The 22,693-nt window shown below is 52.6% G+C and overlaps 2 protein-coding genes across 6 annotated transcripts in view; one reads left to right on the forward strand and one right to left on the reverse strand.

Annotated features, from left to right (window-relative positions):
• Positions 1–21: 21 nt before the first annotated feature.
• Positions 22–10,645, forward strand: ARFGAP2 (ADP ribosylation factor GTPase activating protein 2). 2 transcript variants are annotated; one of them, XM_013994334.3, is made up of 17 exons: positions 25–116; positions 286–404; positions 950–1,022; positions 1,527–1,658; positions 1,746–1,826; positions 2,537–2,618; positions 2,896–2,952; positions 3,588–3,629; positions 3,992–4,044; positions 4,421–4,557; positions 4,660–4,791; positions 6,899–7,027; positions 7,107–7,241; positions 8,360–8,486; positions 8,644–8,737; positions 8,842–8,960; positions 9,423–10,645. In XM_013994334.3, exons 1-17 carry the CDS (start codon positions 45–47, stop codon positions 9,441–9,443), a joined length of 1,605 nt encoding a protein of 534 aa, XP_013849788.2. In that variant the 5' UTR covers positions 25–44; the 3' UTR covers positions 9,444–10,645.
• Positions 10,565–22,693, reverse strand: part of CSTPP1 (centriolar satellite-associated tubulin polyglutamylase complex regulator 1) — a 206,858-nt gene continuing 194,729 nt past the window's right edge. For 2 of the 4 annotated variants that reach the window (XM_005660916.4, XM_085009191.1), the window contains 5 exons: positions 18,669–18,754; positions 16,188–16,383; positions 15,468–15,577; positions 13,016–13,079; positions 12,013–12,739 (listed from right to left, as the gene is read on the reverse strand). In XM_005660916.4, coding sequence (XP_005660973.1) covers positions 12,565–12,739; positions 13,016–13,079; positions 15,468–15,577; positions 16,188–16,383; positions 18,669–18,754 — 631 coding nt within the window. In that variant the 3' untranslated portion in view covers positions 12,013–12,564. 4 annotated transcript variants of the gene reach the window in all.

The raw sequence follows: 22,693 nt of genomic DNA on the forward strand, positions 1-22,693 counted from the left end.
TGACGCGACCCGTCGCTCGCGCTGGAATCTGGGAAGGAGAGAAAATGGCGGCCGAGCCGAGCAAGACAGAGATCCAAACTCTTTTTAAGAGGCTTCGCGCAATTCCAACCAACAAGGTGCGTGAGTGGGAGGCGGGCAGGGGCAGGCACTGGCGGAGAGGGACTCCCCTGGTTCCCTTGGCGCCTGAGGGAGGGAGAGGGAGGGCGTGGACTGTCTTCCCGGGGTGTCAGCGCTCGGCCTGGACCTGGGGCCCCTGACCATTCGCTCATCGCCTTTTTCACGCAGGCCTGTTTTGACTGTGGCGCCAAGAATCCGAGTTGGGCTAGCATCACGTATGGTGTTTTCTTGTGCATTGATTGCTCCGGGGTGCATCGCTCCCTGGGCGTCCATCTCAGCTTCATCAGGTAGGGTCTTTTCGCGGCCGCTGTGCTTCCACCCTGCCGCCCGGGGTTCATCGGGGGAGAGTGGCTGCTTGAACTTGGATCGCCCTGAGTTCGGTATTTGCGATCCTCTCATGAGTGGAAACAGCCAGTGTGGGCCCCTTACCACGCAGCCGGTTCGACTCCGCATCTGGGTCAAAACTCCTTTCTTTCCTGACAGTCAGAATTGACATTCCGAGCGTCAGTTTCAGGGAAGAGTTATCTGCATTGATCTTGTTGCTGATACATTGGAGCCAGACTGTGGCTGTGCTTAAGGGGAAGGTCGAGTCCAGGCTTGAGTGCTTGAGAATTTGACCTCCTTTCCATCTGGAAAATAATTGGTAGCCATCTGACTAGATGGATGTAGAGCAAGGCTTTCATGGATAGGGTAGAATGGAGGAAACACGGTGGCGGCTGATGAATATTTTCTGGGCGCTTGCTGCAGCCCGAGGCCAAATGACAGGTGTGGGTCTGCCAGGGAAGCGTCTCCTGGAACCTGCTGGTAGGTGACACGCAGCCCTTGCACACAGGTCCACAGAGTTGGATTCCAACTGGAACTGGTTCCAGCTGAGGTGTATGCAGGTCGGCGGGAATGCCAATGCGGTAAAGCTCCTTCTTACCATCCTCCCACCCCCATTCTTCTGCCTGAGTACTGACTCTACAGTGACTTCTTGAAGGCTCTCTCAGTTTCAGTTAGGAGAAATCTCTGGTCTATGGCAACACTGTACCCTACTCTCTAAACTTGGAAATGTATCCCTGTTCTTCACAAAGGGGCTTTGGTTTTAAACCGAGCTGGACAGACATTCTTGGGGCAAGGCCAAGGGAGTTGGGGCCTTCACAGTCTTGGGGGCCTGGATGAAGGATGGGCAGAGTGGGTACAGCATGCTGTCCTCAGGCAAAGTTGAGTGAGGGCTGGGCTTCCATCATTCATCTCAGAGGTTCGAGACTGTGGTTTTTTGCAGGAGTTTCTGAGAAACTTGATGAAAAACTCTTGGTGTCAATAGGGTGTATCATCCTGTAGAAATAGTATCAGGCTGTTAGGAGGGACTGCCTCTTTTGCTCTGGGCAGAATCAACTGTAGCACGTTCTCTTCTCTTTGCTCTCCAGACAGCTTTCTTCCGCCAACATGGATGCACAGCCAATGATGCCAACACCAAATATAATAGCAGAGCTGCCCAGATGTACCGGGAAAAGATCCGGCAGCTGGGGAGTGCGGCCCTGGCTAGGCATGGCACTGATGTAAGTGCCTGTTCCCCCAGGCTGGGGACATGAGGTGACTGGGAATATTCAGAACCTTGGGTTTCAAGGGTGTCTTCTCCTTTCTAGCTTTGGATAGACAATATGAGTAGTGCTCCCAGCCACTCCCCAGAGAAGAAGGACTCTGATTTCTTCTCCGAACACACTCAAGTGAGTGCCCACGAGGAATGTTTTCATAGTTGTTCCTGACAGATGGAGTCCATTCACCTTGGTGTCATACCTCAGATGGGGAATGTCCGGGGCCCACAGCTGGGTGGACCCAGGTGTTCCCTTCTCCCCTCCCTGGGAACAGATCCCTATAAACTGGGGTGCTGAGGAGAAGCTTCTTAAAGGCCCAGGAGGTATCAGGAGCCCAAACACCTTTTCCTGAATTCTACTCCTTTGACAGAGGCACTGTGGTTGGGGCATTGAAAGGCTTCCCTCTCCAGCAGCCCACCCCTGGGAGAAGCTTTCCCCTCTGCTGGGTGCTGAAGTCAGACTCCATTTGAATCTCTGCTTCTCTGCATCTGCATTTCTAGGGTTGTGGCTAAGACATCTAACCTGTCAAAAGCTCATTCTCTCCGATGGAGAATGTATCTACCTCAAAAAGTTTGTTGTGATAACTAAACGTATTTATATGCAAAAAATTCTTAGACTTGTGCCTGACACGTGGTGATGGTTGTTGATTGTTATTAAACTAGGGGAGTGGGTTCTGGCTCTAAGTAAATAGTGGAGGGGTGAATAGCAAATGTAATTTTACTCGATAACCTCCAGTCTCCTTTCCTTGTGGGCTTGGAATCAGATTATGTACCCACAAGGTATTTGGCACTCCTCGCCAGCAGGAATGGCTCATCAAGGCTTCTGTCATCTGACCTTTTCAGCCCCCTGCCTGGAGTGCACCAGCTACTGATCTGTCTGAGACCCAGCAGCCAGCCCCATCTGCAGAGAGCAGTGGCCTGGCACGTGAGTACAGCCCAGATTCCAACCATGGGCCCTGGTCCCGGCAAAGGACTTGGGGCTAAGAATGGGACACCTGGCTGAGGGGATGGGAGTGAGGGGTCTCCTACATCTCTGGGTGGGCGGGGATTCATTTCACTCCCTTGGAGGATGTGATGGGCATTCCTTTCTGTCAGAAAGCTGAGGAAAGCCAGCGCCCCTACAGTTGTCCCATCAGTTCCCTTAAGAGAAGGCTGTAGGAAGGTTTGAGCCTTACACCTAATTTCCACCATTGCATCCGCAGAACCAGAGCACGGCCCCAACATGGACCTGCTTGGCACCTCACCCAAAGCCTCTCTGGGTCAGTATGCCAGCTGGCAGGTGTGGGGTACCTGGGAGAGGGTGGGCCTCGGGGATTCTTTTCAGATCTGCTGTCCGGTCATGTGGACTGAGGTTCCTGAAGACCGAGCATCTGATCTCTGGAGTGGGGCCTGGGATTGAAGTCATGGCTGCAACATCGGCTGCAAGGACTTTAGAGCAGGCCCTTTGCATAGATGAACCTGGGTGGCTGGTGTCCCAGGCCTGGGGTCTGCCTCTGGTCGTGGGGCTGGGTTAGGCCAGCATGAGGCTGGGGGCTGAGGCAGACTTGGCCTGTCTGGTCCATTTTCTGGGATGGAGGGACAGCTCTGAGTTATTAATGGTTGGAGGCAACATTGTCCTTTCTCAGCCAGTCACTGGCCCCTCAGCTCTTTTCTGCTCTTTCCTTAATGTCTTTCAGACTTAGTTCGGGGTGAACAGTCCATTTGCTGACCTTGTTTATTCTATTGGCCCTCGGGGTTGGGGCAGAAAGCCAGCAGTAGACCTTCAGACTGACCCCATGAGGGGGTTGGCAGGGCCTGCTCTGGAATGAGGCTCTCTGAAGGCCTCTGGGCTTGGGAGCAATATGGAGGCTCTGGGGTGGGACGTCCTGTTAGCCACAAGTCTGTTTCTCTCCAGAGTCCATGTATCTGTCACCTAAAGGGACTCTTCCTGCCAGAGGTAATAGCTGCTCAGGGAACCCAGCCCCTTGCTCGCTGGTTCTCTGCTCTAGGTGTCCAGGCTGGTGTTTGGCACTGCCCCTGCCTGGCAGTCTTCGTGTTGGGTCAGGGACTTTGTCTCTGGTGCTTCTGGGCCAGATTCTCGTGTCTATCTGCTGAGAGTCAGTAACCTCCCCTAACCTTACCTGTCTTGGCTTGGACATCCTGACACCATTGGTGGAGCCGGTGGCGGCAGCTGTGCCTTCCCCTGCCTGAAGCTGTTCTTTGTAGAAGCTCTTGCCAGGAAGCTGCATGGTGTGCACTGAGCTGCTGCCTTTGACCTTACTTTGTTTCTGCTCACACCCCACCCTCTTTCTCACACAGAACTGAAAACCTCCCTCATTGGCAAGAAGAAGCCAGCGGCAGCTAAGAAAGGGGTAGGTGGGGAGAGGCAGTATGACAGAGCGGTCAGGACCTGAAGGTAGACTGCTTGGGTTTTCCCTTTGACCCGACCACTTACTGGCTGTATGACTTGGGCATCTTTTCTGTCAAAGAGCTGTCAGGACGCCTGTCTTCAGGGGGCTCCTGGGAGGAGCCGGTGAGATTGTCCTGAGGCCTCTGCTGGGGCTGTGTGAGCCACCTCGTGCACGGCCCCATAGAACCACTGTTTTGTTCTTTCCACCGTGCTGACTGGGCTCCAATTTTTTTACACTAAACTTTAAGGAACCCTTTCCTTGTGGGTGTTTCCATGCCAGGGAGGGGACAGAGGACATTGTGGTTGGCAAATCCCTTGTCACATGATTCTCCTCCCAGCTGGGTGCCAAGAAAGGCCTAGGGGCCCAGAAGGTGAGCAGCCAGAGTTTCAGTGAGATTGAGCGGCAGGCACAGGTAGCCGAGAAGCTCCGTGAGCAGCAGGCAGCTGATGCCAAGAAGCAGGCTGAGGAGTCCATGTGAGTGTTTGCCAGAGGGGCCCCGGCTCCTGCAGGATTGGGTGGGCAGATAGGGCAGGTCAGGTTGGGTGCCAGCCTCTGACAACATTTGTTCTATCTAAGGGTTGCCTCCATGCGTCTGGCCTACCAGGAGCTCCAGATTGACCGTAAGAAGGAGGAGAAGAAGCTACAGAATCTGGAAGGGAAGAAGCGAGAGCAGGCAGAGAGGCTGGGCATGGGCTTGGTGTCCCGAAGGTGAGGCTCAGCTGAGGGGTGGGGCAGGAAAATGCCATTGTTCTCCTGGGAACCACTGCAGGTTCTTAGCAGTTTGGGCTTCTAGGCTTAGTCTTCCTCCAAGGCTGAACAGGTGACCTTGTTTATTGTCTTAAAGGGCCTGGCACAGTGCTTGGCACATAGCAGGTATATGCTCCATAAGTATTTGTTGAATGAATGAAACATAGGATCAGGTATTCTTCTGCCTTGTCTAAGAGGACTAGGGTGGTGTTTTTTCTTTTTTTTCCCCTTTTTTTCTTTTTTGGCCATGCCTGTGCAGAAGTTCGGGTTAGGGATCGAACCTACGTCATGGCAATGTTGGATCCTTAACCTGCTAGGCCACCAGGAATTCCCTAAGGCAGTGTTTCTTTTTTTTTTCTTTTTTTTTTTTTTAGGACTGCACCCATGGCATATGGAGGTTCCCAGGCTAGGGGCTGAATTGGAGCTACAGCTGCTGGCCACAGCCACTGCAATGCAAGATACAAGCCACTTCTGTGACCTACACCATAGCTCATGGACACACCGGATCCTTAACTCACTGAGTGAGGCCAGGGATGGAACCCGCAACCTCATCATTCCTAGTTGGATTTGTTAACCACTGCGCCACGACGGGAGCTCCTATAAATACTTTTTAATGAATTTATTTAAATGAAAATAATCCTTGAAATGCCTCTGTGGAACTTGACATGGGAGGAGAGAGAAGCATCATGAATTGGTCCTATCTGCCAAATTCAACACCTCTTCTCACTGGGAAACCAAATAGCATAAGGCCTTAGTGCATAAGGCCAAATTCTACTTTTTTTTGTTTTTGACCATGACGCGTAGCCGCTTGATGTGGGATCTCAGTTTCCAGGCCAAGGATTGAACTCCAGCTGCAGTGGTGAAAGCACTGAGTTCTAACGACTAGACCACTAGGGCATCAGGGAACTCAAATGTTTTCTTCTTTAAAAAAAAAAAAAAAAAAAAAAAATGGGGAGTTCCCGTTGTGGCACAGTGGTTAACGAATCTGACTAGGAACCATGAGGTTGCGGGTTCAATCCCTGGCCTTGCTCAGTGGGTTAAGGATCTGGCATTGCCATGAGCTGTGGTGTAGGTTGCAAACGAGGGTCGGATCCCATGTTGCTGTGGCTCTGGTGTAGGCCGGCAGCTACAGCTCCGATTGGACCCCTAGCCTGGGAACCTCCATGTGCTGCAGGTGCGGCCCTAGAAAAGACAGGGGAAAAAAAAAAAGATGGGGAGTTCCTGTCTTGGCTCAGTGGTTAACAAATCCAACTAGGAACCATGAGATTTTAGGTTCGATCCCTGGCCTTGCTCAGTGGGTTAAGGATCTGGCATTGCCATGAGCTGTGGTGTAGGTCGCAGATGTGGCTGGGATCTGGTGTTGCTGTGTGTGGTGTAGGCCAGTAACTACAGCTCCAATTAGACCCCTAGCGTGGGGACTTTCATATGCCGCGGGTGTGGCCCTAGAAAAGACAAAAAGACAAAAAAAAATAAAAAAAGATGGGATAATTAAGAACTCATCCTTTGGGAGTTCCTGGTGGCGTAGCAGTTTGGGATCTGGTGTTGTCACTGGAGTGGCTTGGATCACTGCCATGGCATAGGTTTGATCCTTGGCTCAGGAACTCTACATGTCATAAGTGTGGCCAAAAAAAAAAAAATAAAATAGAAGGAAACATCTCATCTTTTGATGCATTTGAACTTCTTTCCCTGGTTTTGGGGCACTTGTCTTATTTTCCTTTTTTGTTCGTATGTGTCAGTTGGGGTGAAGGATATAGCTTATGGTGCAGCGAGTTGAGGACAGAAAACACTATTACCTGGTGCACGTTATCATTAAAATTACAACAGGGCCACCCTCCTTTAGGAAAACACAGCTGCTGTGTGGACAGGGGAGGTGTGCTCCAGTTCAGCACAGTTTCCATACTCCCTGCTAGGTCTCCCCCAGCCCTGGGCCCAGGTCGGGGAAGAAGGTTCTGGGTGGTGCCCCGTGAAGGAGAACGCAGGTTTCTGCCAGCAGCTGGGCATCTTCTCTTGTGTGGTGACACTGATGTTCACCCTTGCTCTCCTGCTCCGGCTTGGCTTTGCTCCACAGCTCTGTTTCCCACTCGGTGCTGTCTGAGATGCAGGTGATCGAGCAGGAAACCCCAGTGAGTGCAAAATCCTCCCACTCGCAGCTGGACTTGTTCGACGATGTTGGTACTTTCGCCTCTGGACCCCCAAAGTAAGGCTATTGTTGGGATGCAGTCTTGGCCACCATGTTCCTCATCAAGATTCTCTGAGCGACTCTACTGTCTCCCTAGGTACAAGGACAACCCCTTTTCCCTGGGGGAGAGTTTTGGTTCCCGCTGGGATGCAGATGCTGCCTGGGGTATGGACAGGATGGAGGAGAAGGAGCCAGAAGTGACCATCTCAAGCATCCGGCCCATTTCAGAAAGGTGGGTTTCTCTAGGGCAGTGCCATCCAGTAGGACTCTGTGATGGGGCCACGTTCTCGTCTGGTGTTAACCGAGGAACTGAGCGTTTAGTTGAAATACCCACATGTGGGAATTCCTGTCATGGCACAGCGGAAACAAATAGGAACCATGAGGTTGCAGGTTCGATCCCTGACCATGCTCAGTGGGTTAAGGATCTGATGTTACCATGAGCTATAGTGTGGGTCACAGATTCGGCTCGTTTCTGGTATTGCTGTGGTGTAGGCTGGCAGCTGTAGCTCCGATTAGACCCCTAGCCTGGGAACCTCCACATGCTGCAAGTGTGGCCCTAAAAAGCAAAAAACAAACAAAAAAAACCCCAAATAGCCACATGTGGCTTGTGCTCCCAGATTAGAGAGTGTAGGAATCAGGCTTTGATTTGAACTGTGCTGCCATCGCAGAAGGCCTAGTAGCCTCTTTTGCCTGAGGGTCATTTCTTTGGTGGGAAGAGCCTAAATTTAACCTTCAGTTCTGATCTCCCAGGGCTTGTGTGTCCTGGCCCTCATCTAATACTTTTAAAAAAGCATATTCCATGTTAATCTGGGTAATGCTTAACTGATAAATTATCTGATAATCCATTTGTAAAATGGGGACATAGGCAATAACTTCACAGGGCTGCCTGAAGGGTTAAAGGTAATGAAACATAAAACACCTACTAGCTCCGTGTCTGTGTGTCCACGCCAGGTGGAGGTGACCATGTACCTTTCCACACACGCTGGGGTGCTTTTGAGAGTAAAAGGGTGGTACTAATAATTACACCAGGAGAGTAGATCTAAATCCAGGCAGACCGAGGCATCTGATCACCCTAGTGGTTTGGGGCAGAAGCCTAGGCCCCTCCAAGCCCTCTTTCCATGCTGCCCAGTAGAGGTAACATAAGCCCTCTGTGCCTTGGCTTCAGCCTGGAGAAATGAGGGCCTCTGAGTCCCAGAGCCGTAGTCAGGTGGGGCCATGGTGAGCATCCCCAGGAGGCCGCTGGTGCTTTTTTTGTTCTCTGGTAGTAATGGGATAGTAATAACTGGAGTGATACTGTTCCCCGATAGCAGTGGGAAGAGGTGGAGCTGTTGTTTCATCTTCACCCCTCAGGGTCACAAACCGGAGGGAAGTGGAAAGCCGGAGCTCAGGCCTTGAGTCGAGTGAGGCACGGCAGAAATTTGCAGGAGCCAAAGCCATCTCATCTGACATGTTCTTTGGGCGGGAGGTAGATTCTGAGGTAAGTAGAGTTGTCTGCTCTGAGTCTGGAGGCAGCAGGTGGAAGTGGAGCTTCTTCCCTGCTGTTGTGGGCTTCAGCACCAGTGTGGCTAGATCTGTTTTGAGTTCTTGGGTTGTTGGCCCGGAGGTCCCCAGGCCGTGCCTTTTTTTCACCACAGTATGAAGCCAGATCTCGGCTACAGCAGCTCTCAGGCAGCAGTGCCATCAGCTCTTCAGACCTCTTTGGGGACATGGATGGAGCTCATGGAGCAGGTAGGGCCCCGGCGCTGTGGTAGGCACCTAGCGAGGCCTGCGAGCGGAGCCGGAGGGCCCTGTCAATGCCAGGCTCCAGGTCACCCCTCCCCTTGCTTTTCCAGGTAGCGTATCTCTGGGGAATGTGCTGCCCACGGCTGACATTGCCCAGTTTAAGCAGGGTGTCAAGTCTGTGGCCGGGAAGATGGCTGTGCTGGCCAATGGTGTGATGAATTCTTTGCAGGTGAGGCTGGGGCTACGAGACCTGGTGTGGGGGAGCTAAAGAGTAGTGCTTAGAAGCTGGCCTTCTCCACCGCATCCGTAGCTACAGGGTAGCTAGCCCTTAGCCCCACAGAGCCTGCTCTTTTCCTGAAGGGGCAGCTTCCTTTCTTTGAGCTTGGTGCTGGGGCTGGGCCTCTCCCTAAGGCGATGCTGTGTCTACACTATTTCCCCCGCTCTCGTCTGCACTGTTCTCCTCCCTCCCCAGCTTCTGTGAGGTCAGGCAGGCCTTCCCCGTTGGGATCTGGCCACAACCCTTTCCTGGGTCACAATAAAATAGAAAACCACCTCTGCCAGGGTGAGATTCCTGCGCCTGCCCCTCCCCCCAGTACCCTAGTCCCCTGGGCTGTGTGGGGGGAGGGTACTGAGTCTGGGAGCTGCTGCAGGTTAGAGACTCTGACTTTGTTTTTTCTTCCTCCACCCCTAGGATCGCTATGGTTCCTACTGATCCAGGGTCATGGCTCAGACGTATGGTGTTGACAGCAGCAAAAACCTCATGATTCCCAGGCCTGGGATGCTTGCCTCGTGGAAGCTGGGGAGGAATGGTTCTTTTTTACATGTGGTGTGTGAGTGGGGTGGCCTTTGAGGATCTCGGGTGAGGGATGGGCGGGTACCAGCCCCTGACCTCTGCCTGGAGACTGAGCCCTTATTCTCCTCCCTCACACCTCCACCCCTGTGTGCTAGGTTCTCGTTCTTCCACTCCTGCCCCAAAGCTGCTGCTCACCTGTCCTGCCGCGCTGGGAGTGAGGGGAGGGAGTCCCCTCAGGATGGCTGATTCTGGGTCTAGCTCTTCCCCAAATTGGGGCAGTAAAAAGAGTAAGGCTTTTTGCTGGCTCTAGGATCCTTCCAGGCCGTCTGGGGGTTTGGCCCCCGTCCTCTGAAACCAGCAGGGAGGTCTAGAAAGTTCTGCTGCACACCGGCCCCTGGGGGAGGCAGGCCCTGGACTTGCTGCTGCCGTTGCTGCTCCGGTAGAGGACAGGGGAGGGGAAGGACCTTCGTCTGGGCCTCACTAAGGGCTAGAACCTTCACCTGGTACCTAACGGGATCAGACTGGAGGCCCAAGTGGTCTCTTGCTGTCCCACGGCCCCTTTTTACAGTGATCACCTGGAGGGGTCTCTCTCCTTCTGGGTGTCTCTGAGTCCTCCTATACCATCCATCGTGGACCACAGAACCCTCTGTCCCCTCCTGAGCCTCTGTCCCTTCTCCCCCTGCTTGGTGGCCATGAAAGGTCTCATGTGCCCCATACTCTGCTCTGGATGCTGTGAGCATAATGCTGGCTCAGGAAGAGAGGATGTGAGGGACAGAAACAGGCTCCCGGGGCTCACCTTTCTTCCTCGGCATCATCTTGGTTTTAGGGGGCCCTGGACAGCACCCAACCCGAGAGCCTGGGGCGCCTACAGAGCTGCAGGTCTTACCCCCCAGGCCACGCACTGTGCCATCCTTGGTGCCATCTTCCCTGCCGTGCCGGCAGCCTGGACCCGCCCCACCCCTGGTGGGCTGAGGATTGGGCTCCCAAGCAGCACAGACCACTGTCCCCACCACCCTCTCCCCTGAAGGGATGTGACTTTCTTTCTGGACTGTTTGTATTGAAACAAAGTAGTGTCAAATAAAGCCCTGATGGGGCCCTGGGCCTCTGTTGGTCTGAGTGAAGTAGTGTCCTCTCTGGATCCTGCCTCCCTGCCCAGTGCAGGCCCCTCGCTTCACTCTCTGGGCTCCCACCGATACAGGCAGGGTGTCGGTGCCGAAGCTGGGGGCACTCTCTCCGGGGCCTCCGGCTTGTCTCTTCTGTGAAAGCCAAAGGCCCCTGGCTCCTCCGCCCTGTGCTGCCGCGAGGTCCGGTGCAGCCTCAACCTCAGCACCCTGTTGCACGCGGAGGAAAGAGTGGGTGTTAGTTGGCCCTTTAACTCACGCACTGAGCTGTATGGCTGCAGGCAGGCCAGCAGCTTCAGCAGCCCTGTGCCTCATCCCAGCAGTAGGCTTGGCTGGGGATGAGTGTCTCAGTGGAGTTTAAAAATGAGAATACACAGACCTTAATGGAACCCTTTTAAATCTTCTGAATCCAGGAAGAAAGTATGTGTGTATGTGTGTGTATAATCCCCTGGCTTGGGGCTCCTGGAACATCTCTGTGCCACCTTAAGGTAAACCACTGGCTTGGGAGATGGTTGATTAGAAACGATGGGTTGGGGGAGCCATGGGGCTCTAAGCCAGTGATTTCCAGAGTGTGGATCCGGGCTTCCCAGGCTTGGGGGAGCAGGAAGTGTTCATAAACCAGATTTCTGTGCCCCCACCTCAAGCTGGAGCTTGTCATTGTAAACAAGCTCCCCAGGTGACTGACGAATGCCAAGGTTTTTCAACTGCTCTCTATTGGCTGGAAGCTGGAGGAGACTGGGTCTGAGTGCTCACCACAGGGCCTGGAACTGCCAGCCCTGGCCCGGTGCTGCGGGACTGTCCAGGGGCTGGTCTCGGCAGGGATGAGCACAGGAAAATGGGTATGCCCAGCGGCTCAGAGGAAGCAGGTCGCTCTGCTTGGGGCCCTGGGTGTGCTTCCTTTTCTGGAGGATCCCTGCCCAGTTCAAGCAACTTGAAGACCCCGCCTCATCTTCCTCCGGTCTTGGGTGGAAGCTGGTACTCCTTGGCCTGTCTTGTTCACAGCTGCATCCCCACTGCCCTAACCCTGAGCAGGTGCTTGGAAAATGTTTAATGAAACTGGCTGGAAGGCTCTGCAGTGCTAACCCTTTGTGGCTAGAGTCTCTCAATTTATGGGAACTTGGCCTTGAACCATCTGAGCTTGTTTTCTCAAGGTCCATTCCAGCTGTGAGCGCCTTTCCCTTGAAAGGTTGAGGTCGTGTGCGGGATGTAAGACCCTCTTTGCTCATTATCTGAGGCAGGTGTCCAGGCTTGAGTGGTCCTCTGGCCCCTACTTCCCAGTCCTGCCAGAAAAAGCTGGGACTCGGCACTGAAAACTCAAACTCGCCCTTCCCCTTCACCCTTCGGACTAGTGGCTTTAGACTCACCACTTACCAGACACAAGGGACTTTATTCATTTCACACATTGAACTATTAGACACAGAGGCGAACTGAAACAGTTTTTGAAATTGTCTTGCCCACCCTTCTCCATCTTATGGCTGGTGGCTATTATTCCAGCAGAAAAGAAGGCCACCACTGCTGTGTCCTCCTAATATCTGCATCACTGGGTGCCACCCTTGACCATGCAAGGTCCTGCATGGTCTCCTTGGAGTTGCTCTGAGGAGATGACCCTTACACAGGGATGACCATCAAAAGGCTAAGGCCAAGTCACCATTCCATTGGCCTCAGCTCAATCTTCTGTCAGCGTGTGGCCTGATGAAAGGCTGACAGGGCCAGGGAGAGGAGCCTGTTAACTTAGGGTCACTGCTCAGCCTGGCTGATGATCAGAACCCCTCTGGCCGGTCCCTGGGCTGGGGCCATTACTTAGCCTTTGACCAGCAGAGGGCAGCATGGTACAGGGCTAGGAGAGAAGGCTGCGGGCGTTCCAAGGGCTGTTGGGGGAGCAGGGTGCTGGGCTTGGGAGACAAGACCCTTCAGATTCCTCAAGTCTCAGACTCATCTGTCTCTTCAGTGGAGCCATCGCTCTCTGCATCCACCTTGCGGGCATGATGGAGGGGTCTCCAGGGGGAGCCAACCCGGGGAGGGGGCCGGGAAGGCAGGCAGCTGGCCTCTGGACCGGCAGTGACCGGGTTGACCAGGCCTGGGATCTGCGCCAGCCTGAAGGAGGGAAGAAGCCCGGAGGGCAGGGAGGTGCCTCCTGTCCAGAGACCAGGACCTCCGCACTCACTCTTGCATGAGGATGAAACCGTGGGCTGGGTTCCCAAAGGACTCAAAGAGAGGATACCTCAGGCCTCTGCTGGCCCCCAAACCCTTTCCTGACCGAGGGGGGTGTTAGGGACAAGCGCGGTGTGACCCCTGCCAGGGCACTGCCATGGCTAACTGAGGTCTGGCCCCCACAAGGGGGCAGCACCTATCTTCCCACCTGACACTTACAGGCGTTCCAGCTCCGCATCCATAGCTGGGTCGTGCATCAGGTCCCCTTTGTCAGGCAAAGCTCCTAGGAGGTAATTAGGGGACACAAATGTAATCCGAGGGTCCTTTAGCCAGGCTTCAGTCAGACAGCCCCAAGCCTAGCAGCTGCCTCTGTGCCCCTCATCTTCCTGTCTCCCTATTCTGCTGACCCTGGAGGGCTGATAGAAAGATCTGGGAAAGAGAAGTTTCAGAGCACTTCCATGGGAAGTCCTGGGTACTGCTGGAAAAACTGAGTGAACCCACCGCCTACCCTCCCCGACCACAGCTGCGAGACATCCCCAAACCCCAAGGTCATTGCACAAACAGGATGATCCCCTTCCAAGGCTAGATGGTGGCTTATGAGCCACTGCTGAGGATTTTGTTCTTTCTTGAGGCTCTAGGTACTCAGCTGAAAGGGAGCCAGAGACACACAATATGGCCCAGGCTCCAAAGACCAGAAATAATCTAATTTTGTGCCTCCAAGTCTGGGTGACCCCACTTTGGAGAGGTGGTCAGAAATGCTGCCTCAGCTCCTTCAGGGAGGATACTGGGGTGAGAAGAGAAGGCTGGATCAGGATCAGACCAAACTCTGCTTCGTGTGGCCGGAGGCTGCCAGGAGGGGCCTGTCCCTTTGCTGCCACAAATCTCTTTGAGTTGTTTTCCTCAGCCACAAACCAAGGAAAGTCATTCTTGGATACCGGGGAAAGGTGAGAGGGGAGGGTCTAGGATGCTGCCTAGAGCTGTTAACAGTGGGAGGGAAGGTAAAGCTGAAGTTTGCACAGATTCTTGCAAGCAAATTGTTAGAGAAAGAGCTTGCTGATGGGCATAAGCTAGATGTGGGTGGCAGTTAACAATGCTGGACTCTAGAAAGACTCAATCTTTTTTTTTTTTTGGCCATGTCTGGGCACGTGGAAGTTCCCGGCCCAGGGATCAAACCTGCGCCACAGCTGCAACCCAAGCTGCTGCAGTGACAATGCCAGATCCTTAACCCACTGAGCCTGAAAGGAACTCCTAACAAGCCTCAGTCTTAAGGTTACCCATCTGGCTCTAGTTCAACTCCTGACTTTTTCACATGATGCCCCAGGGCCCCTTTTGTTCTAAGTTAGTGCTTTTTAAACTGTCCAATGTAGTGTGTGTGTGTCTGTGTGTATGCGTTGCAGGGGGTTCCTTTGAGGGCTTAGGAAGCAGGACAACCCCTCTGCACACCTGACTGCTGACTGCTGGCTGCCCCTGGGGTATCTCAGGTCTCTCTTCCATACCCTGGAGATGCAGGTAAGGGCAGAGGCCATACCATATACTTCTTCCCATGTCCCACCTGCCCAGCATCAGTGCTCTATAAAAATACTTAAATGAATGACTGTCCTTTTTAAAGGCTCTAGTGGGTGACGGGTGGACAGGAAGGGAGGGTCAGTCACCCAGGAGTGTGAAAGAGAACCTAAGCAAATCCCCACTCCCTGCCCCCTCAACTCTTGACTTCTGCCTCCTGTTTGCCTCCTTTGTATTCTTCCTCCAGTTAGATACCTTGGATACCCCTTCGCTCAGTTGAGGGGTTCCCAGGCCTGTGCGACGTGCACGGGCCCCTCCATCAGTCTTGCTGGGGTTTGTGCTCCTGTGCACCCAGAGCAGGCTCTCTGTCCTGTAAGAGCCAAAGCATCTGGCCCAGGACTTGGCCTGGTGAGGCTGGCATTTAACAAATGTTCAACTTGCATCTCTTGACCCCATTCCCTCAACTGGCGAAAGTCTTCTTTGAGACTCAGGAGCCTGGGATCTCGAGCACACCTGGAGACTTCTTGAGCCAGAGGGCCTCATGTTCTGTGGCTCCTCCCCTGGAGGGCAGAGGGTGTGGGAGGGGGAAGAGGATCGGGTGGGGAAGGCCAACCAGTGAGGACCAAATGATGGACAGGAAAAACAGGGCCAGAGCAGGACTCTAGCCACACCCTTTTTTTTTCTCTCCCTTTCAGACTAATAAGGTTTTTTTCTAGATGGGAATAAAAGGTCTCCCCAGACACACCTTTGTCTTGTATACAAATGGGATTCAGTTCTCTTTGATACATAAGCTCCAGAGCCACTGATTAAAGAGCCCTGTATGTGCCCAACCTGCAGGCCACTCCCCAAGGCAGAACTGGGGATTCTAAGGGAGGGGCTGGGCATGCCTCTGCCGTGGAGAGGCTGTCATGCTGGGGCAGGACCTGGCAGGGGAGGGGGGGCCGCGGGGAGGGAAGGCTGTCCCTTACCGGGGGAGTGTGAGAGGCCTCAGAGGGCACTGTTTGTGTTAATTATGTCCTAGTTCCCTAGGCCCCAGAGTTTGCCCCGAGAAGTTGAGGCAGACAAGCCCCCTCCTCCTTGGAAGGACTAAGTCTACCACCTGGGCCCAGCTCCTACATGGTTTTGCACTGGGGGCAGGAGAGGCTGGCCATAGCTAGCACTGGCTTACCTAGGGCTTGGTTAATCCCATGATGCTTTGAGAGAGCCACGAGGAATCCATAGAAGGTCAGTCTCTGAACGTTGCTTAGGACCTCTTTGACAAGTGCTGGGGGTGGGCAGCTAGAAGGGAGAATACAGACGCCAGATTCAAAGGCTGGTGGGTCTAGGTGCTATCTTTTCACCCAAATCTGCAGGCTTAGGAGAATGCCCAGAGCCAAGACCGAGGGACCTGCCTGCCCTGGGAGCCCTAAGACCCCAGGAGCATGGCAGGTCTCCAGGAGCAGGGCCTTGACTGTGGACAGAAAGGCTGGCATTTTCACTAGCTGGTGCTTCACCAGTAGGGGTGGGGAAAGGGCACTAGGCGATGCCTCCTCTAGGAGGAGGCCAAAACTGGCTGCTTGGTCCCCAAGGGGACTTTGTCCTACACACAGTGAATGATTTTTCCTTCTCTCAACAAAGTCAAGACCAGTCTATCTCCTGGCAAGGAGAAGGGGGCCAAGCTGGTCATCTATGGCTGGTTTTGGCCACAGGAAAGCAACCCTGCCTAAGTGAGCCACCCCGGAAGCCTCTCCATCAAAAGCCTGGACCTGGGCAAAGGGCGCTGTTCTAATTTATACTCTGACCATCGAAGGCCCTAGAAGCCCTGGGCCAGTCAGAACAGTCTGCTAGATATCTGTTCCCGGGCCCGTGGTCCCCAGAGCTGAGGTGGGTCTGTGTGCCCATTTCTCACCTGTACTTGTGCCGGTCACACAAGTTTTCCAGGCACTGGCAGAACAGCGATGCCTCCACACCCTCCAACGTGCTGGCCTCGCCCAAGGCAGGCCGCTGGCGGTGCTGCCCGCTGGATGACGTGGGCACAATCACCGTATTGGGGTTCTTGCCTGACAGCAGGTCCTGGTAGATGGCAGCCACGCTCTCCAGGAATTCTGGCACCAGGGGTGGAGGGGCACAGGTCAGGTTGGGGAGGTCACACTCGGTCCCCTCACTGTGTCCTCCCCTCCCTGTGAGCTAGCTCGGTTCCACACCAGCCTCAGTCCTCAGCCCACAGCGTCCTGCAAGCAGGGGCTCCTCGGCCTCGTGCGAGCACCACATGCATGTGAGATGACACTAAGGTGTTTCAGCTCTAATGTCCCCTTCTCTGGCAGTTGTCCCTAGACCAGGTGAGACCCCTAGTACATGCTTTCATGCGCCCTGTACTCCTCTGCAGTGCTCGTCCAAGGAGGGCTTGTCTGTTTAGTCTGCCTCCTTGCTGGGATGGGAGATCTTGCACAAACACCTGGATCATGCCTTGTCAGCCCCCCTGCCCCAGCACCTGGGGCTGTACTTGGAACATAAAGGCTATAAATATCTTTAACATTTTTAGCTTTTTTTTTTTTTTTTTTTTTTAGGGCTACACCTGCGGCGTATGGAGGTTCCCAGGCTAGGGGTCGAATCAGAGCTACAGCTGTTGGCCTACATCACAGCCACAGCAATGAAGGATCCAAACCACATCTGTGACCCACATCACAGCTCACGGCAACACTGGATCCTTAACCCCCTGAGTGAGGCCAGGGATCGAACCTGCGTCCTCATGGATCCTAGTCGGGTTCATTAACACTGAACCACTACAGGAACTCCCAACAGGAAGGCCTAACATTTTTAACAGAGTGAAAGTGTACATGCTCCTGCTGGTAAGCCGCATCTTGTGAGGCCACCTGTCACTCAAGAAAGCAGGTTGGAACACCAGTGCACAAGAGCTTGTTAGTTGCTAATTCATTAAACCGTTGAAACTATTTTCAAACGTTGGTAGCTGAGCCCTTGTAGGTAAGCAGTGCCATCTCTCCGCTGATGCGCGGCCGAAGGATTGTGTGCTCAGGCCCCAGGCTGCCGCCCATGCCTGGGAGGGGTGCGAGTAGAGAGCCCGGGGGACAGTGAAAGGAAAAGGTTCTCGGCACACACGGCTGCTTCTTCTCTAGGGCCCCAGAGCTTCAGAGGAATGGGAAGCAGACGTCCGGAGCTGCTAAGAGCAGGTGGCGAGACCCCAGGCTCCAGCCCCTGCCTGCCCAGGCCCTGCGGCCGCCATCAAGAAAACAGAATGTGGCGCCTGGGTGAGGTCAGGGCTGGCTGGGGCCACCACTTGGCAGGAGGGCCATGTCCAGGCTCCAAGGACAGGCTTCTGTTTACTGGAAGAGGCTGTTTTGTTTTTTTTTTAGGGCCGCACCCGCGTGTGGCATATGGAAATTCCCAGGGTAGGGGTCGAATCAGAGCTACAGCTGCCGACCTAGGCCACAGCCAACGAAGGGGGATCCGAGCCTCGTCTTTGACCTACACCACAGCTCACGGCCACACCAGATCCTTAACCCACTGAGAGAGGCTAGGGATACAACCCACATCCTCATGGATCTTAGTCGGGGTCATTACTGCCGAGCCACGACGGGAACTCCTGGAAGAGCCTGTTTTAAACAAGTTTGTTTATGGACAGAGTCAGCGATTTCTAAATCCAGCATTCCATTTGATGCTGCCGTGTGTGAGCTGGTGGGCACTGGCATTTATTCATCTATTTTTATTCCACCTGATCCCAGAAGGGATTTAGGGGCACAGCTGGCGAGCACTGGGGAACAGAGTGGGGGTGTGAAATGGGGCTGGTGGGTGCTTATTAAAAGCTGTGTGGGTGGTAAAATGCATGCTTGCACACATGAGTCAGGGCCAGGGAGAGACCTCGGATCACAGTCAGACAGCTGAGTGGCCCAGGGCACTGGCTGTGGAGCGGGCCCTCTGTTCAGGTCTGTGCTCTGCCACTCCTGAGCTCTGCGCCTCTGGCAGCTTAGCTCTGTAAGCTTCTCTCTTAAAGGACCTACCTCTCAGGGCTGTGGTAAGGATTAAGGTGCTTAGCGCCATGCCTGGCACTTCGTAAGTCTTCCATAAATAGTGAATTTATCAGGTGTTGTTACAACAGTGTGTAATGTTGTCATTCTTACTGTCATGATCACTTAAACTGACTTGTTGTGCTCTGGCTGGAAGCACTGTGGTTTTCTGTCTGGGAGGCGTTGGCTCTGCAGATGAACCTTGCGACCACCCTTGAGAACTAGACATCCTGCTAGTGACCAGTGGTGAAGCACACCGCCAAGGGAGGAGAGGAGACGCGCGGGTGCCACACAGATGGAAAGGGCAGCGGGGCGGGAGAGGGAACGCGGTCCGGACAGGAGCCCTGGGGCCCCTGGGAGACTCTCACCTGAGTAGTAAAACTGGATCTGGAAGGCAAGAAGGAAATCTGAAAAAGACATCAAGCAGTCCATGGCATCATCCATGAGCACAATCCTGAGGGGGAAAGAGAGAGAAAATATGAGAGAATGTGGGCGGGGGGAGACGGTGGAGTGAGCCGTTCCTGGGCTCCAGTCTCCCTTGGGACAGCGAGACACTGGGGAGATGGCTCCCCCAAACAAGCTCCTCCCAGTCACCTCACTTCTCCGTCAACTGGGCTCTGCCACCAACTGAACTGACTACACTGTACCAAGGGCAGGCCCACTTCAGTCTCTGTGGCACCAGCTAGTGGAGGGAGCATGGAGAGGGCGCAATTGTAATGCAGCCAAGATTTCTTTTCATATCCTTAAGCAGTAAATCCTTTCATCCTGCAGTGAGGACCATTTAGTTCAGAATAAATACAGCTGATCAGAAAAGGCAAAAAGAACAGCCAAGAGGTTTAAAGGGTCTTGGCAAGAGGCACTGAGATTTAATAAGTTACCAAGGCCCAGAACAGCTACAGGCACCTCCGTCCTGGGACACAGATGGCAGGAAGGGGAGAGGGTACAGTTTGGGGTCTGCACTTGAGAGGGTCAGAGAACACGCCCATCTGTAGCTACTGCCATTGCCACAATCAGCGCTCCTCCGCGCTTCCTCTCACAGGCTGACCACCTCTCAGTTTCTCCTCTCTCTAGTGCTCCCCCTCCACTGCCACAGAAGAAAAGCATGTGACAACTGCAGGGATCAGACCAAGGCCATGTTCACACTCTGCTCAGGGCCTCATCGGAGAGAGGACGGGAAGAGAAGGACCTGAGCACTTGCGGGGCTCTATCCATGTGCCAGGCAGGGTGCCAAACTCATGTACTGATGGGGAGCTGTTTCTGACTGGGCCCTATCTTTCCTATAAAAAACCTTTTTTTTTTTTTTTCTTTCTTTCTTGTATTTTTCTCTCTCTCCACCTCCCTGGGTCAGAGAGTCCCCAGACTGGCAATGGGTTCAGCAGCTCCAGAGAGAGCAGGCATTGCTTACCTCTGGAGAAGGGACTTTAGAGAGAATGTAGTGTGAGTGGTGTCCCTGGGATGGTGCAAGGCAGCTGGCCCTGTGTCAGATCTCCCCGAGGGGCGCAATGGTCCCTACATCTAGTCTTCAGTTGTAATCATGATAACAATAGAAACAGGCACTATTTACTGAGTACTTACTTCATGGCAGGCACTGCACAAGGTATTTAACCTCTGTCAATTAGATTTTATCCCACAACAATCCTAGGAGGCAGGTCTTGTGATTATTCCCATTTTACAGGTGAAAGGTTTTTTTTTTTTTTTTCTTTTTATTCCTTCTTACAACCACACCTGTGGCATATGGGAATTCCCGGGGCAGGGGTTGAATTGGAGCTGCAGCTGCTGGCCTACGCTACAGCCACTGCAACATGGGACCCAAGCTGCCTCTGCGACCTACACCACAGCTCATGGCAATGCTGGATTCCCGACCCACTGTGCAGGACCTGGGACCGAACCTGCATCCTCATGTATACTAGTTGGATTCGTTTCCGCTACACCATAATGGGAACTCTTTCGTTGCCTCTTTTAAGATAAAGGTACAGAATATAAACACTAACTTTATTCCCCCTTTAAAAAAATACATTTGATTTACAAGGTTGTGCCAATTTCTACTGTACAGAAAAGTGACCAGGTCACACATATACACATACTCCCTTTCTTATGTTATCTCCCATCATAATCTGTAACAAGAGACTGGGTATACAGTAGGATCTTGTTTAACCATTCTAAATGTAATAGTTTGTGACTATTAACCCCAAACTCTCAGTCCACCCCACTCCCTCCCTTCTCCCTCTTAGCAACCACAAGACTGTACTCTGTCTTTTTTTGGTTTGCAGATAGGTTCATTTGTGCCATATTTTAGATTCCACATATAAGTAAACACTAATATTTTATTTCTTAGTTTTTTAGCTGCATAACTTTATCTTATTCCTCTTCACTTATATCTTAATGCCATAACTGTTTCTCATGTATCTCTTGGGGAAGGAAAAATGCTACCAGAATATAATATTAAAATTCCAATTGGATAAAAATTTAAGGCCAGAATGAGAAAAAGCAATGCTGACAATGGCCACAGGAGGGCGCCCCAACCCCTCCATCAGAGGCTCCTGGGACCAAGCATTGCGCCATAGGCCAAGTAGTGACAGTGTTTCTCATCATCTGAGGAGAACCCAGGCAGGCAAAAAGGAAGAGAAAGGGCACAAAGCCCAGATTCTGATATCTGGATGGAGAGGGGGAGGGAGAGGCAAAAGGGGTACAGAGAGGGCAGGTAGAGGGGGCTGGCATAACAGAGACACCCAAACTGGAAGGAAGAGGGGGCTCTCCCAGAGCCCCAGGGAGGAAGTGCCATCAGCACCTCAAAGGCAGTTCTTCCTAGGCTCAGCAGGGAAGGAAAAGGCCCCAGAGGAGAGAAGGCAGTGACTGTTCCTTCCTGCCCTACTCCCAGGACAGCTAAAACCCCGAATGGCCTGAAGTTAATTACTAGGGAGGAGAGCCGGGCTGAGAACATCCCTAAGCAGGAAACCACCAAGGGGAACCAGAGCCTTTGAAGACTTTACTTGGCTCCTCTTGTTTATCATCAACCTGGGACCCAGTGCTCCTGTTTATAGCACTTACTTCCATTTTCTAGTTCTCTCTTTCCTATTTATTCATTTATTTTACACACACGGTCCCTAACTTAATGATGGTTTGACTTAGGTTTTTTGACTTTATAATAGCGTTAAAGTGATATCGGTAGGAATCATACTTTGAATTTTGAATCTTTTTTTAATTACTCAATGAATTTTATTACATTTATAACTGTACAACGATCATCACAACCAAATTTTATAGCATTTCCATCCCAAACCTCCAACGCATCCCCCCACCCCCCAACCTGTCTCATTTGGAAACCATAAGTTTTCCAAAGTCTGTGAGTCAGTATCTGTTCTGCAAAGAAGTTCATTGTGTCCTTTATTTTTTATTTTTTTTTTGTCTTTTTAGGGCCACACCCACAGCATATGGAGGTTCCTAGGCTAGGGGTTGAATCAGAGTTGTAGCTGCTGGCCTTTGCCACAGCCACAGCAACACCAGATCCGAGCTTTGTCTGCGACCTGTGCCACAGCTCACAGCAATACTGGATCCTTAATCCACTGAGCAAGGCCAGAGATTGAACCCTCAACCTCACGGTTCCTAGTTGGGTTCGTTTCCACTGCGTCACGACGGGAACTCCAATTGCGTCCTTTTTTTTAGATTCCACATGTAAATGATAGCATTTGACGTCGGTGTCTAACTGACTGACTGACTGACTTCACTTAGCATAATTTCTAGGTCCATCCATGTTGCTGCAAATACTGTTATTTCTTTCCTTTCAATGGCTGAGTAATATTCCATTGTGTATATGTACCACATCTTCTTTATCCACTCCTCTGTTGATGGACATCTAGGATGTTTCCATGCCTTGGCTATTGTATATAGTGCTGCAATGAACATTGGAGTACATGTATCTTTTCAAGTCATGGTTTCCTCTGGATAGATGCCCAGGAGTGGGATTGCTGGATCAAATGGTAGTTCTATTTTTTTTTTCTTAGGGCCGCACTAGTGGCATGCGGAGGTTCCCAGGCTAGGGGTCAAATCGGAGGTACAGCTGCTGGCCTACGCCACAGCCACAGCAACCTGGAATCCAAGCCGCATCTGCGACCACAGCTCATGGCAATGCCAGATCCTTAACCCACTGAGTGAGGCCAGGGATCAAACCCGAAATCTCATGGTTCCTAGTCGGATTTGTTTCTGCTGCACCACGACGGGAACGCCAGTAATTCTATTTTTAGTTTTCTGAGGAATCTCCATACTGTTTTCCATAGTGGTTATACCAATTTACATTCCCGCCAACAGTGTAATAGGGTTCCTTTTGCTTCACATCCTCTCCAGCATTTACTGTTTGTAGAGTTTTTGATGATGGCCATTTTGGTCAGTGTAAGGT

Source organism: Sus scrofa, chromosome 2 (assembly GCF_054392235.1).
Source record: "Sus scrofa isolate SSC_HxYL_T2T_F1_AM1 chromosome 2, Sscrofa_HxYL_maternal_Yorkshire_Landrace_v2.0, whole genome shotgun sequence".
Taxonomy (NCBI): Eukaryota; Metazoa; Chordata; class Mammalia; order Artiodactyla; family Suidae; genus Sus; species Sus scrofa.